This window comes from Crinia signifera, chromosome 4 (genome assembly GCF_055691185.1).
Source record: "Crinia signifera chromosome 4, ASM5569118v1, whole genome shotgun sequence".
NCBI lineage: Eukaryota > Metazoa > Chordata > Amphibia > Anura > Myobatrachidae > Crinia > Crinia signifera.
Window position 1 is genome coordinate 298,436,297 of NC_139220.1, and position 19,140 is coordinate 298,455,436.

General features: G+C 46.0%; 1 protein-coding gene and 1 pseudogene across 1 annotated transcript; both read right to left on the reverse strand.

The window, feature by feature from the left end:
* Nucleotides 1-6,688: 6,688 nt before the first annotated feature.
* Nucleotides 6,689-18,413, reverse strand: QTRT1 (queuine tRNA-ribosyltransferase catalytic subunit 1). Its single transcript, XM_083185135.1, has 10 exons — nt 18,152-18,413; nt 16,600-16,668; nt 16,373-16,511; nt 14,038-14,116; nt 13,831-13,946; nt 13,311-13,449; nt 12,762-12,837; nt 8,697-8,806; nt 8,090-8,174; nt 6,689-7,257 (listed from the first exon to the last, which is right to left on the reverse strand). Exons 1-10 carry the CDS (start codon nt 18,401-18,403, stop codon nt 7,105-7,107), a joined length of 1,218 nt encoding a protein of 405 aa, XP_083041261.1. The 5' UTR covers nt 18,404-18,413; the 3' UTR covers nt 6,689-7,104.
* Nucleotides 11,808-11,909, reverse strand: LOC146076309 (U2 spliceosomal RNA; annotated as a pseudogene).
* Nucleotides 18,414-19,140: the final 727 nt, after the last annotated feature.

Below are 19,140 nucleotides of genomic sequence, written 5' to 3' on the forward strand. Positions count from 1 at the left end.
GAATACTACACACAAGCAGCTTCTGTTGATTAAAATCATATGCAGCATGCCTACTTTCTGTGTACGACTGTGGCTGTATATGAAATGTTACGTTACAGTATTTTTCTGTAACGTAGCATTTCGCATGCAAATAAAGCCGTGGTCACACACAGAACATAGACATGATGCATATCATTTCAATCAGCAGAAGCTGTTTGTGTGTAGTATTCTCATTGTGAGGTGAATAAGCGGTTTTAAAAGGGGGAAATAATTGGCCAACAAGACTGCATTACCAAGGTACACCACAGTATGGCGGGATTAGAAGGGCTTTTTAATGTGACTGCAGCAAGGATGTAGGAGGACAATATGTATGTGGTTATGGCTACTTCTCACTGATTCATAACAAGGGGCCAGTCTACACTAAGTAGACAGTTTCGGCTTAGAGACACTAGGCCCAATCCAAAACAAAAAAGCTATCAGGGCTATTCTGGTTGTCACAGGATGCACACAGATATACTGGTGTCTTAATGCAAGATGTTTATTGCTCATGGTCTTTCGAAAGACAAGTCCCCTTTCTGAAGGTGCTTGAGGCAATCACAGCACACAAATATTGTTCAGTCCAAGTCTAATCCTATCCGACAGTCAGAATCCCCCGGCCATTAGAGAGGTTTGGATTTCTGAAGAACATATGGGGGCTCACAGGCCATAATTTTTTTTTTTTTTTTTATATCCAGATCCAACACACAACCCTACAGGGTGTAATCCTGCACTGACCTCTAAGACTAGTACACAAATCCTACAACTGTCTCATAACTCACACTTAACGGGAGTAGGGGAAATGCATCGCTCCTTTGATATATAAAGAAACAGATTATTTATGTGGTACTGTATAAACAATACAATAACTTCATAAAAAATGCCTGACGTACATGTAAAGCTGGCCATACATCAGAAAGATCGATCTTAAGATCGATTGCGCTCATGATTGTGTACAATTTCCCTTGAAATCCCCGGCAGTCCTTGGTGGTTTTTGGACACACAATCTACTCACAATCCATCATACAATCAATCATACAATCCATCTGCAGCATGATTGTGTATACAAGATGTGCACACAATCCATCATACAATCATCTGCTGATTGATTGTATGATTGTGTACATAAGATGTGCACACAATCTGCATACAATCCATCTTACAATCAATTGAGATTGTATGATTGGGTACAATTTCTTTCTGATGTATGGCCACCTTTACCCAGATACACATAGGAGACCCCTCATTTCAAAGAAAGTGCTTTTATTTAATATAGTGGGGGTAAATGTAATGCCTGTGACTAGTAGGCATCTGAGAGTTGTCGGCAAGTCTGCCCAACCAAGCAAGTTGTGCCTTTTAAATGATTGTCCCTTTAAATTATCGAGAAGACCCGTCTGGAACTCACAGATGTCTGAAAGTCGCAGCTATTACATTTGTCACACAGCGTTTGCCAATCTTAGAATCATTATTAACAATAACACCTACTACTGTACGTGTGAATGTCCTATACACACAGCTGGCAATGCATCCGAAATACATTCTTTTAAGTGCACAGTCCATATATTTAAACCTACAGTTCCCCATTATTACAACTGCACACAGGAATAAATAGGTCATGTCACCTGGTGACCTGTACTTGGCTACAGAATGAGTCACACTGATCTCGCTTGTAATGCAATAACGAATGATGCCCACAGCAGACGACCTTTGCTCAGCTGCTCAGCTGCATAGTTAGACAATAGCGAACAGCACTGCACAAAAAGGGAACGTGCATGAAGTCTCTTCATAGGGTGTTGTGCTGCTACATGCAGCCTGTACCTAACAATGGGGCAGATGTATTAAGCCTGGTGAGGAGATAAACTGGAGATAAGTGGAAGGAGATAACGCAGCAGCCAATCAACTCCCAACTGTCATATTTCAAACACAGCTGATTGGCTGGTGCGTTATCTCCTTCCACTTTATCTCCAGTTTATCTCTTCGCCTGGCTTAATACATCTGTCCCATTGGGCCTAATTTAGCATGGAGCATTCGTATTGGACCACGAGCAGAAAGTCGCCGCCCAGACAGAAAGAAAAGAAACGGCCCCATTCGCAAAAAGGAGAAACATGAAACAGCTTTCTTCCATTTGCGCCAGGCTAAGGCTTCCGTTAATCTGCTGAAAAATCAGGGTAGACATCAGTGACCCTCCCAAAAAAAACCTGGGCACACTGGCGGTTTCTCAACCACACCCAGAAAAAACTATGCCCGCCCCTAAATGCTGACTTCCCATTAATCAAACTGCAACTACTATGTGAATTGTGTGCGCAGATATTTATCCGCTAATTGTGGTCGCACATGCGCAATGCTAACATTGCGCAATGAGTCTTTCGATATTCAGATGGATTGTAAATTCTCTGATTAGCGATCCATGATAAATTGGTCCCATAGATCAGTCTACCCCCCTGTATGGAATTGTGCAGGAGGTGGAAGAGCCTCATTTTTAAGTCACTCAACCGACATCTGGTTACTGCAATCAGATGAATCATACCAAAAAAATCCTACAAAATGTTAAAGGCGAGATCTGTTGTGGTCCTACATGACCAAGAGGGCAGCTGTAGCATGGAGGCGGTTACTGCAGAGACATTTTACATATTAAATGTACTGTAAATGTATACTTTGTCATATATTTTACTATGTTATATTTAAAGCGCGTGGCTGTTTCTGAAAAATGCCCTACCACACAAGAATACTCTCCTCTAGTTTACAAACCCACAAATGTACCATAAAAACCCACCTCTTCAGACAGCTTATCAAATTCCAGAAGCACTCACACAACCCTTTCCTATCCAATTACATCACAACTCTACCGACTACCCACATACTCATATTCTCTCTCTTTTTTTTTTTTACTATTCCTTCCTCCTGATCCCAGGACAACATCACTGGGTAACCAGCCCACCAAGAACCTGCCCAATCTGTTAGACCATTGTAATAGCACCACTGGGTAACCAGCCCACCAAGAACCTGCCCAATCTTTTAGACCATTGTAATAGCACCTATCTGTGCGCCAATGCCTATTTCCCGGAAGATTTTGATCTTGCGAGCAGGGCCCTCCTACTTGTTGTTTCCAATTGTATAGCACAACAGAATTTGCTGCACTATATAAGTAACTGTTACTAAATACATAAACAACAATACAGGTTGAGTATCCTGTATCCGTACATCTCTTATCCGAATTATTCCAAAAACCGTGGTTTTTTGAATCATTCAAAAAAAAATTTTTTTTTTTTTTTAACCCTCTTTTCATACTTACCAAGTCCCCGGGCGTCCACAGCAGGCCTCCGGCATCTTCTCCAGGGTCTCCAGCGGTCCCAGGAATGCATTGCGCGAGTGTGCGCGCGCGCCGGTGACGTCACCGGTGCGCGCGCGCACACTCGCGCAATGCATTCCTGGGACCGCTGGAGACCCAGAGAAGATGCCGGAGGCCTGCTGTGGACGCCCGGGGACTGCGTGGATGCCGAGGGACCACCGGACACCATCAGGGGACAGGTAAGTATGCCTAAAAAAAAAATATTCCAAAAACCGAAAAATTCCCCTATCCGGAATGCTCGTGGTCCCGAGCATTTCGGATAGGGGGATACTCAACCTGTACATCTTTTGTCATATAGGAAGTGATGGTAACTGCCCTGGCTAGTTGGGGTCCAACATTTTTGTTTACAGAACTTTATTTAAAACCCTTTGAATGGCAACATTGCTGGGAGAGGGGAACGCAAACAATGCATATGTGTGTTTGTTTTCAAAAATACAACCCTACTCTCATCTTTACTACACATACCAGTCTGCCACCCAGACTACCCACACTTGTACACCTCAAAGCTAACCTACTACCACCTCTACTACCCACACTTGTACACTCCTCCAACTACCATACGCCCATATTTCCTGACCCCATATATGATCAAGTAAAACAAGACTTTTTTCCCCCCAGCACACTGAGTGGTATTAGTAACCAATCTTGAACACTACATGATAATAGAATTCAGAGATATTGGTTACTTATACCTGCGCAGGTGTATGATATGCCCCCAAGCCGCATCAAGGCTTCTCTGTATATTGGGGGTCCCTAGCGCTATATCTAGGTGCAGGGTGCGGCACCCCAAAAACTTTGTCATAAGCTAGGAAGCCCAGTGCAGCACACCAGTGAGATACTAAGTGTTAATAATTATTAGTGATAGGAAGCCGAAGCTATATATAGAGAGATAAAATATATAAAAAAAAGAAATGTAATTAAAATAGAAGAGAGATAGTGTTAGTGAGTGAAAAGTGTTAATAGAATGTAAGGGCATGCTGCACTAAAGCCACCCAGCTCAACCAGTCCAGGGGCACCGCACCCCACACCACTGTTACCCAAATTGGGTCTACGATTAACCAGCAAAGAGCCACATGATAATTGCTCCTTACTTGGTATATCTGAACTAAGAGCTACCTACCTTGGAGCAACCCCAGACTACTCCATGTGGCATATCAGGACCCACATCTCCTCCTAATATGGGCTCCCTTTTGCCTCTAACACACATACAGATAGTGGTAGATGCTCAAATTAGTTCAGTAATATCACTCAGGTGCATGAAAGGGAGGGGTTAATACCGGTTAAGTAAAACAAGCCATTTTTCCCCCAGCACACTGAGTGGTATTAGTAACCAATCTTGAACCAAACTACCATACGCCCATATTTCCTGACCCCATATATGATCAGGTATACCAAATCAGTCATTAACTATCTCTATGAATTTCTTAATTACCACTAATTAAGATATGCGATGGCATGTGATGGACCCGAATTTAAGCTTTTCCCGGGATGAGTGTACAATTTTAATATTGTGTTGCATCGCATGCCATTATAATGGCATGCGATGCGATTTCAATGTTAAATGCCCACCCAGACCCGATTTTTAATTGTATCCCCACCCTGATGGGTAATGACAATGTTAAATGCCCCCCATTGTTAACGCCACCCCACTATCAACGCCAACTTAAAGCGTGGCGAGCGTGTCCGACCTTTTCATACCCCCACTATCCACGTCGGTGTTGAGTTGATTTAAATAGTGTGACGAGCGCAGCGAGCCACCGAGCCCGAAGCGTGGCGAGCGCAGCGAGACCAGCGAGGGGCCGCGCATTACTTCACAAATATTACTCGTCCCCTCGCTGCGCTCGCCACACTATATAAAATCAACTCCACGCCGACGTGGATAGTGGGGGTATGAAAAGGTCGGAGGACGCGTACCGCCGCCCCTCGCTGCGCTCGCCACGCTTCGGGTTGGCGCTGATTGTGGGGTGGCGCTAACAATGGGGGGGGGGGGCATTTGAACATAGTCATTACAAATCAGGGTGGTTGTAAAATGTAAAAAAAAAAAAAAACGGGTCGGGGGGGGGGGGGGGGGGGGCATTTAACATAGGAGTCAGGCATCTGGGTGCCTGTACAATTAAAAATCGGGTATAATCGCGTCTCATTGCGATCATATGGCATGCGATGCGACGCGATTTTGTGGTTGTACAATGCCCTGCGATGGAAATCGGGGGCGCCGTGATAATACATAAGTACCGAATTTTGCTTCAGTCCCACCCCTGGAGCCACCACTGGTTTTTAGACCTATTCCATGTCAGGTGTTGCCAAGGGTGAGGAATGACAATGCATTTCTGTGTCTCCCTAATACATTCAGTTAAAGCAAATCTATATTGCTGAAGGTTCCAACTTTCTCTAGTTAGACTAAATGCACACTGTGCCTTCCCATACAGATCACTCGCCCCATTTGGCAACTCCATCCACCAAATCTGAGAAACACAGGGGGAGAAGTCATGTAGCCACAAGGACTACTTTAAGATTGTGGCCAACATTTAAGTTCCTCATGGACAGGATAAAGTTAGCCACGGCTGCATATGGATAATGAGGAGAACTCAAGAGTGATCCTAAGGGTTAAAAAGGAAGATCACAGACATTAAAAACATTTTTTAGTACTCCTTTAGAACCTCCTACCTCTATGTCAGTTTGTTTCTACCCAATTTGTTTAATCACTGTTTCCAACTGTAAAGCGCAACGGAATCTGCTGCGCTATATTAGAAACTAACTACTAACATCAGAGACGGGTGTTACTTCAGGATAAAGACAGGCGATTCAGATAAAGAGAAAACAGCACCACCTAGAGCCTTACTCAATAATGACATCCATTAAAAAAAAAAAAAAAGGGATAAAAGCTGTATAGCACATGTCACAGGTCAGGGAGACCATGCTGATACGATGGCAGGGAGAAAGGGATGAAGAATATACTGTACAGAATCAGTCTTGTTATTGGAATAATAAGATGAAGGTCTACAATGAAATGGTGGGCTATAAAGGAATAGCCCACATGTGACCCACACCTTATATCTATATATAACCAGCAAAGAAAGTATCAGCTTAAGTGTCTGTATCAATCACACAGACGGAGCGAACGGTCACGTCACATCCCGCTGAGAGGGCTTCAGAGGCAGGCGGTAATCGCAGCAACCCCTATTTACAGTGAAGGTGCACAGATATAGCTCATACATATTCACAGACCAGGCAGACTGACAGACTGTTCTGAATTACACAGGGAAGGACCGTGGTACAGAAGTACAGAAATCAGTCATTGCAATACTTGAACATGAAGATCTTGCACACATGATAAAAATTGTTTTATTGTAAAAAGAATTTAAAAAAATGTGGCGTAAGAACAGAGCGAATCATTTACCCATAATGTGTACACGTAAAACGAAGGAATGTACCCTCACATCCAACACCCATCTTCTCCGGCAGCATATAAAATACAGGATTACACAGAATGCCAAAGGACAGATTCCCAGATCAGAGTTTGTTCCACTACACCTTAAATGTACTAGATTTAATGTAAAAACGACCTCTGCCTGTCCTGGCATTTCCCTCCTTAATGCTGTTTAGCAGTGCTCCTCATAGTGAGACATCATGGCCATACAGCACCAACTGCCGAGGTGATCCCATACCTGTGCCTTGATCAGCTGACACGATGCAGGATGCAGGATTCAGGGGTAATGTTATATTCTTATATAGTGCAACGGTCACTGCAAGGTAATCTTAACAGTTTCTAAAGCATCAATGGCCCACTGTGGGTACTTGTCCTTTGTCCCATACATGGTCCTCATAAAATCTTGAACAAACTGTGGAAACCTTTGTTGCAGAATGCTCTCCCTCACCGAGCGCATCAGATTCAGCTAGATGAAGACGGAGAGACCATGAGTCACCATACAAGGAGGAGTTTTACCTTACACTGCTACTGTCAGTGTCACCCTGTGGTGGGAGGGACAGACAGCCCCATGTCACATAGCTCCCTCCTATCTGTGTCACCCTGTGGTGGGAGGGACAGACCCCAGGTCACATAGCTCCCACCTGTCTGTGTCACCCTGTGGTCGGAGGGACTGACCCCTGGTCATATAGCTCCCTCCTGTCTGTGTCACCCTGTGGTCGGAGGGACAGACCCCAGGTCACATAGCTTCCTCCTGTCTGTGTCACCCTGTGGGGGGAGGGACAGACCCCATGTCACATAGCTACCTCCTGTCTGTGTCACCCTCTGGTGGGAGAGACAGATGCCATGTCACATAGCTCCCTCATGTCTGCGTCACCCTGTGGTGGGAGGGACAGACCACATGTCACATAGCTCCCTCTGGTCTGTGTCACACTGTGGTGGGATAGACAGATGCCATGTCGCATAGCTCCCTCTGGTCTGTGTCACACTGTGGTGGGAGGGACAGACCCCGTATCACATAGCCCCCTCCTGTCTGCGTCACCCTGTGGTGGGAGGGAAAGACCACATGTCACATAGCTCCCTCTGGTCTGTGTCACACTGTGGTGGGAGAGACAGATGCCATGTCGCATAGCTCCCTCTGGTCTGTGTCACACTGTGGTGGGAGGGAGACTCCATTTCATAAGTTCCAGACAAGGAACATCAGACCGCATCATTTGGGTCCTATCTGCATTCATACTATGTTGCTTGTTTCAGTTTCACAACAAATGGACTTCTTTGATCTGTACATCTCATCAGCTTACCTGATAGGCAATATTGTGGATTGTAATATGATGCATTCCCGCTGTATCACTTTTAAATAAAGCATGTATGTAGGCACGAGAATATCTAGACAGTAAAGGCATAGGAAATAGCATTAAAAGAAAGTACACAAAACTAATAATTAATGCTTTCATTTACTTTTCTACCTGGTTGCTTATCCTGATCACGTTAGCATGCCAGCATATGAATGAGGGATATCATGGGTGAGGCAGAGGATGGGATAGAGCGACTGTCTCAAGAAAACCAACAAACTGGAGGCAGCCATTTTATATATTGCACTATTACTCTGTAAACTGTTCCTTGTGCCTCAGTGATATTCTGAGTGGATTGGCAGGTTCAAAGTAGGCCTGGCTTACAAAATGTCTGCCTACATAGTATAAAGGCTTCAGGTACAGTTCAACAAGTGTCAGAGAAAAACAATGCAAGGTGTGTTCCACAGATTAAATACAAATGTTCGTGTCAACTGCTGTACATACAGTAATGGTGGCCATTTTGGGAGCTGGGCTAAAAATCTCTAAAATTAACAATTATCCTCAAATGCAGATTCACTAATGGGGAGTTTAGAAATAAAAATGTATAACATTTTACCTCAGGCACGTGGGGCAATTACAGTCTTTGTCTATAGGTTGAAAATCTTTGGCATACTGTTTACTTTTCAGCTGCAGAGAGCCCCAGGGAACCAAAGCGGAGCCAAACCGCTATGAAAAGTAAGAAAGACAATTATTATTGGAGCCTAAAATCAAAGTTATTCACTTTTTCTTCCAAAGATATTCACAATACCAATAATGGGGAAGATGTATCAAACCTTCTAAAAGAGAGAATGTAAAAGTGGACAAGTGGAGAAGCTGCCCATCGCTTTTCCCTATTATTTTATAGAAAGTACTTGATAACTGCTATTTGGAAGCTTGGGCAATTTCTACACTCTTTATAAACAAAATGAGGCAGGCACTGCAATGGGCAGCTATTTTGTGGACTGAACCAATAAAGGTTCATTAGACTGTCCCTGAAGGTGTGACACTTCAACTTAAGTTTATATATTTTTTATCCTCCAACAAGAAGATTTTCAATATCATTCTAATAAACACATTTGGGTTTGATTCTGCGTTTGCATTCCTGCAAATTGACAAACATTTTGTCTCATGTATGCGCACACTTACCATTGGTAGAATACCAACAGAATTATGTGCGCACACTGTAGCAAATGCGAGGCACAGTCTCAGGGATATATTGGGCATTCCTTTCCAGTGACAAAGAGGTTAAGGCCCCCATACACTAGGGCGACTTCTCCTTAGGTCAAGTCGCCCCCGACTTCCCCCTGAGCTTCCCCGGCTGCTCCCCGGGGGAGCTTGATTAGATTGGCACTTGATGTGCCATTTTTTACATGTGATAAATCGTCTTGATTTAGCACATGTAAAAAACCCGGGGAGCAGGGGGGGGGCTACAGAGCAGGGCTGCTGGTGGGAGCAGGGGGGGCTGGGGACACTGCGGGGGACAAAGGCGGCATAGAGCCGGGCAGAGGGAGCCGGGAGCTGTCAGTGCTAGAAAAAAAAAGCCTATACAATGAATGGGCAGCCTGTGATTGGCTGAGCGCTCTCTCAGCCAATTGCTGACTGGCTGAGAGAGCGCTCAGCCAATCACAGGCCGCCCATTCATTGTATGGGCTTTTTTTTTTTTATTCAGTACTGACAGCTCCTGGCTCCCCCTGCCCGGCTCTATGCCGCCTGTGTCCCCCGCAGCGTCCCCAGCCCCCCCCTGCTCCCTCCACCGCCGCGCCGCCCCACTAGGTCCCAAGTCGGGTGGTCGGACGTGCAGCAGGTCCGACCACCCGACGCAGATCCGATGCGCACGGGACCGCGCATCGGATCTGAGGGGACATCAAAACTAGCCGATTTTGGTACGATTTCGGCCAGATCCGACTGATCTGGCCGAAATCTGACCAAAATCGGCTAGTGTATGGGGGCCTTAAGTGTTCATTCTAGCACCCGCCATCTTTGAAAACCCATGCAGTTCCTCTTCCCTGCCTGGGGTGTTGCTGTCTACTGTAGTGCTTCTAACACAGTGTGGTCTGTATATTAGCACTGATATGCAAACCAGAAATGTGATAGAAAGACCACAGCAGATAGTGACACCCCAGGCAGGGAACAAGAACTGCATGAGTTTTCAAAGATGGCGGGTGCTTGAATGAACACTATGGCCCTTATTCAGATCTGATTGCAGTACAAATTTGTTTGTAAAATGGGCAAAATCATGTGCACTGCAGGTGGGGCAGATGTAACATGTGCAGAGAGTTACATTTGGGTGGGGTGTGTTGAAACTGAAATCTAAATTGCAGTGTAAAAATAATGCAGCCAGTATTTACCCTGCACAGAAACAAAATAACTCAGACAAATCTAACTCTCTCTATACATGTTACATCTGCCCACCTGCAGTGCACATGGTTTTTCACATTTTCCAAACAAATTTGTACTGCGATCAGATCTGAATAAAGGCTTATAAGAGGTGGCTACTTAGATACATGGAGTTTGAAAAAACTCAGGAGCCCGAGGTGTGCTCCCCACCACCAGTGCTGTGCCTAAACACGTGCAAAGGAGGCCGTGCGATCGAAATGGGTCCGTCTCCGAAGAGACAGGGCCCCGTTTTTCCCCTAACCCCTCTCAACCATAAGGCTGAAGAGGGGAAAATAGGGAACGGTGGGTCCTCTTCGCCGAAGCTTAGAGAGACCCTCATTCCTCAACCCCCGAAAGGGTTAGGACGGTGGGTCCTCCGCAGCCCGTGCTTTGGAGAGACCCGCAGTGGACTTCCCTCTGCCTTGCGGCTCGGGGTCGTCCTCGGGGGGACCGAAGCTCTCCCCAAAAGGCGAGAGCTTCGGCACATTGGGGAAATGGAAGGCCCAGAAGGGTCGACCACACTACCCAAAAAAACGTGACAAACTACAAAAAAATACAAGGAACGTGAAAAGTGACAAACGTGAGAGGGGGAAGAGAAATAAATAATATAGGACCCTAGCCAGAAGGCCAGGGTGGGGGTGTGAAAAATTGTCCTACCTCATCCAAAAGGACGAGGTAAGGACGTGAAGCGCATACCTAGAGGGAAAGTGCGCAGTGCTAGTGCCATACTAGTGCATGGTGATTTTGGGATCACCCGTGCATGTTCGGCACCCCCGAGTTTCCCCGGGGGCACAGTGCAGCCTCGGACTCCAAGCAGCCAGCCAGTCAGCGTCCGACCAAGTGTTTCTCCGCCCTACCAGCAGGCCCTTTCCGACCCCCCGGCATGGGAATGGATACTCCACCGGGCTTTTCGATGAGTCTCCCCCGCAGCGGCCGAATAGACCAACCGAAGGAGAAGAAAACACCTACTCAGTCCCGACGTTTCACCTCTCCCAGGGATTGAGTACTGGGCTGGGCTTTTCGCTGTCTCACTGGCCGAGGTCCAATGTACCCCCCGGACAGTGAGCAATCTACTCGGTCCCAGCTTTTCCCGTCTTCCTGGGATTGGATACTAGACCGGGCTTTTCGAGTGACTCTCCCTCGGAGGCTATGGACCCCCGAACAAGAGCCCCATCTACTAGGCCCGATGCTTCTCCCCTCCCTACCAGTAGGAAGGTATGCTCCCCCCCTACGGCAGGATGAAGATACTCAGCCAGACCTTACACCCGCCCAGAACATGAGGTACACTACGCCTCAGCTCAGTAGCAAGGTGATTAGGTCCAGCTTTTCTCTATTCTCTGCCAGGGGGCGGTCCAGACCCAACTGATAAGAACAGATACTACACTTGATCTTAGCCAAAAGGCCGAGAAGCTACTTAGATACATGGAAATGCACTGTCTCATGAGGGTACTGCAGGTGCACCACATAACTGGTCTGGTTGTTAACTAAGTGCGCACACTGGAGGCTATCTATACTCTGGCGACCAACATGCACCTAGCATGGGGTTGGCGCAAACTTTGTTAGTGTATCGGATGGTAGCATTTATAGATGCACAAAGCAGGAACGTTGCCTGTAAATGTGCACAAAGTTCCAGTCTTTGTGCATTAAGTCGTCCACTTGTGCACAAGGGGAGGGGCTTTCACTAACATTAGCATAAAGTCACAGACATGGTAAATGACGATAAAGTATTGACAGCAGCGTGTGACTCAGAATTTACCCCCTAGCCCAGGGCTGGGCAACACCAGCCCTCCAGATGTTGATGAACTACACATGCTAGCATGCCTTGCATCAGTTTCAGCATGGTTACATAGCAAAACTAATGCAAAGCATCCTGGGATGTGTAGTTTATCAACATCTGGAGGGCCGGTGTTGCCCAGCCCTGCACTAGCCACTTTTTCTCTCCAAGACTTAGTGTAAAGACCCCACAAACCATTAAAGCTACAAAATGACACAAGATTAATAGTAACTTTCATACTCTGGACGAGTCACCAGACGATTGTATCAAATAATTTCTATGTACCCCAAGCTAAAGAACAGAGGGGTATATGTATGAAGCAGTGATAAGGGAGGAGACGTGAACCAGAAAAGTGGCCCATGGCAACCAATCAGCTGCACTGTATAATTTTATATTATGCAAATTATAGATGTTACTTCAGTGCTGATTGGTTGCCATGGAAGAGAGACGCAAGATAAAAGACCACCTTAACTCACAGCAACAGTGACTTACGGCTGTCCTCGTGGGGAAGACGCAGTCAAACATGTCACACCCAAGAGCAACACAGACCACTAGATCTGTGGCGTACCTGTGGGGATAGGAAGAAAACACTAATGAGAAAGGAGGAAGAAGAGGAGGGATGGAGATGAGATAATGGAACAATAACAATGAACCATTTTTGGAGACACAGACAGGGCTCCCCATGGACTTCAATCAGTGGTTCTCAAACTTGGTCCTTGGGGCACCAAACACTTCTTGTGTTCCAGGTCACCCGTGGATCTCTAAAATGTGACCGCTGGCAATAAATCATAAATCTCTGCAGAGATGTGTGTGTGGGGGGTATAGGACAGAGGACGGAAGACACCCAAACATTATAAAGTCATGGATAAAGAAAAGCGAGTCTAAAACACATAAAACAAATACAAGGGGTAGTACTAGACCACAATAAAATAAAGGCGGAACTAAGAACCAGACAGGACTGAAGATAGCCCCAGGAAGCCTCAGAAACAAGTGAGAGGAGAAAATACCCCAGCAGCTCATCAAAGAAGGAAGGCACTTTACCCAACTCCCATGAGGTATCGAGGTTTGCCCTTAGGAAGGTAGTCTGTGCTGAGGGTCACCATCCTCCAGAAGTGGTCCTTTTCTTCCCCTCCACTCAGGCCACCAATGGCAAAGCCAGGTACATCTCGTTTGGTCATCTCTACAGAGAAGGGTTGTAAGGTCTGCAATACATTCTGAGATATTTCACATTATTTATGCACTATATTGAAAATGAAAAGGCCTAAAGGAGACCTCTACCCAAATAATCCACTAGGTCTATACAATTCTAACTGTAAGAGCTCATGGACAAGACCATGGACAAGACCCTGTTCTCTCCTCCGAGAAGTATCCTGGAGACCAGTGAGCCCAATTCAGCAAGAACGGGAGAAAGACTGCAGTCATCTCAACACTGGCCGCAAGTGGAGAGGGGACCACTAACTGGTCCTCCTGAAGGCCAGGGTCACCATTTGGCTTCAGCATACATTGTAAGTGACTGTAGGACACCTCTACCGGCTGGTTTGTGATGCCCAGGTGGATTTACCTTCCAGGCAGCTCTTTCGCAGCTCAGCATCCAGACCCCCCTGAATAATGGCAAACAGATTCTGTTTCTCTGGGTTTCCATTGGCAGCGATACAGCGGTCCAACCAGCGGATGGATCTAATGTGAAGTAATAGTAGAAGTGTAGGAAAACCATCAAAGAGAAATCTTGCATAGTTATATGGACAAGAGAAGACCGGTGCAGCCTGACCTGTGCATGGCTTCCTCTACGCGGGGCCCAGAGATGGTGCTGCTTACTACGTCATCCAGCTGCATCATGATATCAGAGCCTGAGCGAGAAGAGAGAGAGAGAGAGATAAAGGAGTGATCCTACCTCTAGTGCGATCAACTGCAGGAATGACAAAGTCCGATCACAGTAAGGAGGGAACAGTTATGTGTGTTTACACGTGGATGGTTTACATCCACTTCAAAAATGAATGACCGCTTGATAACGATTTGTACAGATTCCCAGGAGTAGAGTAGCTTCTAAAAACAGACAAAAGGAGTAGTTACTCATTGGGGAGTATTAAGTCCCGGACAATGTTTCTGATATGTGTGTTGAATAGATCAAATTCACATTCGATCTATTCAACATTCTTTTTTTCCCTGAGTTTTGAAAACATTCTGAAAGGCATAAAAAAAAAAAAAAACGTGAATTAACGTCTTTTTCCACGTAAACGGACGCTAATTCGCACATTTTGTGGCCATTTCCATGAATGCAGATTTGGCTTTTCAAAGAGCCGAATCTGAGTCCCAGGAATAGGTACTGGTCAATACTTAAATTATAGGCCAGCATTAAATACCCCTAATAATAATAATAATAATAATAATAATAATAATAATAATAAAAAAATATGCTCTAGCTATCATTTGCATTCTAAAAAATGTTAGACGGAGACCAATTGGTTGCTATGGGCAACCCTTCCACTAATCGGTTTTAGAAGCTTTAGTAAATGTATTTATTATATTAATAGCTTTAGGTAGTACACTTGTAAAATGATTTCTGGATTATGTATCACCATATTAATTCACAGACATGAGCTGGGCCCTAGTCACAACAATGACAATCTGAAAAAGAGACTAATGTGTATATTTAATAAAGGTGGAATTTTCTCTTTGAGGACTAAATTTAAAAGGTCACTAGTAATATACACAAAGGGGGTGATTCTGAGACATTCGGGGCTCTGTGCATGGTATAATATGCGCATGTGCCCTCCCCTTTGCCAACAGCTTCAGCGACTTGCATAGTCACTGAGCCGTTCTAAAGGATGGGGGCAGGCCGTGGACAGACAGCGGCGAGGACGGGGATCGCCCATGGGAACACCCAGCGTTTCACAGGCGTCCCCAGGAAAACGCTGGGTATTCCCATAGGTACGCGGGTGGGACAATGTGTGCCGGGGCGGGCAGATGATGTCACAGGACGTCAGCCGCCCGCCCCATCTTCGTCCCTCACAAATAAAAGACAGTTTTATAGTGACTTCTACTTGCGAAGTCAGGAGAAACCATTCAATGGTCGCCGGTGATTTCTACTGCAGCAGAGACATGCGAGGGGATAGGTCTTCATTACACATTCCCTCACATGTAAACGAAGAATTTGGCGGTGGCGGGGAGTGGACGTGCGGCGTCTCTGATGCTCGGTAAGATGCAATCTTACTATCTTACCGAGCCAGTGTGTGTGTGTGTGTGTGTGTGTGTGTGTGTGTGTGTGTGTGTGTGTGTGTGTGTGTGTGTGTGTGTGTGTGTATATATATATATATATATATATAAACAATTACCACTTTTGTTGCGAGCACTAAAAGTTGGCAAGAATCAGCAGCTTTAAAAAGCCAATATTTAGTAAACCACTGTTTTCTTACACTGCCCTTAGTTATGATGCAAATGTACAATTGTAGCAGCAAAGCAAATCTGTGGTGTAACTAAGGGCTGTGAACACTCAAACTGGATGAGAAACAAAACAAAAAAAAAAAAAATCTGTAAAGCACAATTAACAGTCATACCCCTTTCACATTGCAAATCTGGGTCGGACCACGTTAGAGCGTCTCATGGCGATTGTATCGCTATGCGCCACCCCCCGCCAGAGTCCGACAGAATGAGGCGTGCATGCTCGAGACGCTCGCACACCCCATTCTGTCGGAAGCCCCTGCAGCTGTCTCCCGACCACACACTGTCCTCTCCCTTAAGCAGAGACGGGCAGGGAAGTACCCTGTACCTGCTGCCGTACAAGTGAGTGAGCTGCTCGCGCATCCCTGTCATCAGGCCCGCCGCCTGCCAGCACATGAAATCTGGTGAACGGGAAGGCTGGCTGATGGCAGCTCCATCTGTAGGCATGACCCAAGTCCAGCACTTTCACACTAAACCCGAGTCACCCATTATAGGGCTTAACCCTTATTATTAAACCGGGTAGAACTGTGGAGCTTTCACAATGCACCTTGTAGAAGCCAATAAATTAAACTTAGAGTGGACAGGTATAATAAATACCTCATAATATTTATTTCCAATAAATATAGAGGCTATATATTACATAGCGATGAGAAGGTAACACTTACCGAGTGCGTTCTGGATTTCTATAGACTTCTCTGGGGTGAGAAGGATCTCTTTCCCATCGTATGGAGATCTGAAGTTTACCCCCTCTTCGGTCACCTTGGAGAGTTCCACCAAGGACACCATCTGAAAGCCTCCGCTGTCCTAATATATACATAACAAAACCATCATTATGAGGGAGTCTTCGTGGGACATTAACAATTTGTAAATCTGAAACTGTTTCCAAACTTACTGTAAGAAGATTCTGATTCCAGTTCATGAAACCATGCAGACCATTGACTTTCTTCATTATTTCAGGACCCTACAAAGGAAAAAAAAAAAACATCAGTACAAAAAAAACTTGTAATACCAGGTCCTCCTACTCAACCTCTGGATTTCTTCTTCTAGTCTCTAATGTAGTCTCGCATAAACCTAATATCTACTGTAGCTAATCAGAGAGTTCCCCAAGTCTTGGAACAGACCACTTATTCTACGGTTAACTTTAGACATGACTTATGGTTCAACCACAGCCGGGCAGCAATAAGAAATGCAGAGACTATAGCTAGGAACATAAATATTGTACACATTTTGCAACAATCAGATGCAGGCTGTATAGTGCGTATGAAGGATCATTTTAGTGAATTTCCATGAATAGGTCATTCCTGTGGACAGACATATGTAAATCCAGTTTGGTTTGGCAGAAAAGTGGTAAAACTTTTAGATGCGAGGACCTATGATTTTGTCAGGTAAAAAAATAAAAAAAAAAATACAAAAAAAAAAAAAAACCACACAGACAGTATGTACCTAGCTTTATTCTCCCTCATCAGTAGCTGGGCAACAATCGGGAATGTTGAGCCTTCTAGCCCAACATCGGCCTGGATCACAATTGGGAATGCCAAGCCTTCTAGACCAATAGCAGCCTGGGCAGCAATCGAGAAAGCAAAGCCATCTAGCCCAATATCAGCCGGGCAGCAACAGGGAATGTATAGTCTTCTAGCCTAACATCCACCTGGAACTTCTAGCCCAACATCAGCCTGGGCTGCAATCGGGAACGTCAATCCTTCTAGCCCAAAATCTCAAAGGGCCGCATTCTGGAGAGTTGAGTATTTTAGCCCAACAGCAGCAATCGGGAATAGACATTCACCTGGACCTTCTAGCCCACCATCTGAATGGGCAGCAATCTGGAACATTGAGCCTTCTAGCCCAACATATGAATGAGCAGCAACCGGGAGCACCAAACCTTTTATACCAACATCAGCCTGGGCAGCCATCGGGAATGCCGAGCCTTCTATACCAACAACATCAGCCTGGGCAGCCATCGGGAATGCCGAGCCTTCTATACCAACAACATCAGCCTGGGCAGCCATCGGGAATGCCGAGCCTTCTATACCAACAACATCAGCCTGGGCAGCCATCGGGAATGCCGAGCCTTCTATACCAACAACATCAGCCTGGGCAGCCATCGGGAATGCCGAGCCTTCTATACCAACAACATCAGCCTGGGCAGCCATCGGGAATGCCGAGCCTTCTATACCAACAACATCAGCCTGGGCAGCCATCGGGAATGCCGAGCCTTCTATACCAACAGCTGCCTAGCCTCCAATCAGGACTTAGACTTTTGCAAGCATCATGGCGTGACCAGGATAGTGGGACCAGTCCAGTATACTGTAGCACAACAACAACTAGGCAGAAATGAAGAATCCTTGAACTTAGTCCAACAGCTGCGCAGCAGACAGGGATGCTGGGACTAATAGCACAACAACCTCACATAGGTTCTCCCCGTCCAATTTCCATTTGCGTCTTACCGGCCTCATCCCCAAGTGATAGGTGTTCCCCAGGCAGATCTCACAGCCCAAGTCCCGAAGCTGATCGGCGGTAATCCCCTTCATCGTCCCCTGCGTTCCCACCGGCATGAACACCGGCGTCTTCACAAGCCCGTGTGGTAACATCAAATCGCAGGCCCGAGCTTTCGTTACCGGACACTCTGCCAGTACCCGGTGCAGTAACGCGTGTCCTTTGGGCGCCGCCATCTTTCCTGTGACAGCCGGAAGTGACATAAGAAGTTCAGTCGCTATAGCAACGGTAAAAATCGAGGGCGGAAGTTAGAGGGTTGTTTTTGAACCAACTTTGTTAATGTATGTTTCTATTTACAATTCACGCGTTAAAATATTACAATACATTATTAGGTTTATGAGTAATGTACACCAGGGCAAGACAAGAACTTGACCGGCTTGGAAAGTCTAGCTACGGCATACTCCCTCTTTTTTTTTTTAAACTAAGATGGGAGCTCTATTGAAGCTGGGATGTTGCCTTGTAGCAACCAATCAGAATCTACTTATTTATTTAGCACCTTCTAGAACAGGGGTTCTCAACCTATTTGCTCTGGGACCCCTCAGACAATAAATATTATTACAGTACCCCAGCAAGTTACCACAGAATGGCCGCAACATGTGTGTTCAATGAAGTGAAGTGACCGCTTTTGTGACAGGGAGGCAGTAGCATACCTCCCAACAGTCCCGATTACAGTGGGACAGTCCCGATTATCAGGGCCTGTCCCGCTGTCCCTCCCGCGGCCGGCAGTGTCCCGCAGTGAGGGGGGGCTGTTGGGAGTCCCCCCTGTCTGCCGCAAATCAGCGGGGAATAAACGCTGTGCGCATGCGCACAGCGTCTATTCCCGCAGCCAGGGGGCTGGGGGCATGGCTAGAGGCTCACAGAGCCTCTGGGTCATGCCCCCATAGCGGCAAAATGGGTGCGTGGCCTCGCGGGAGAGCCGCAAGTATAGGCCACGCCCCCG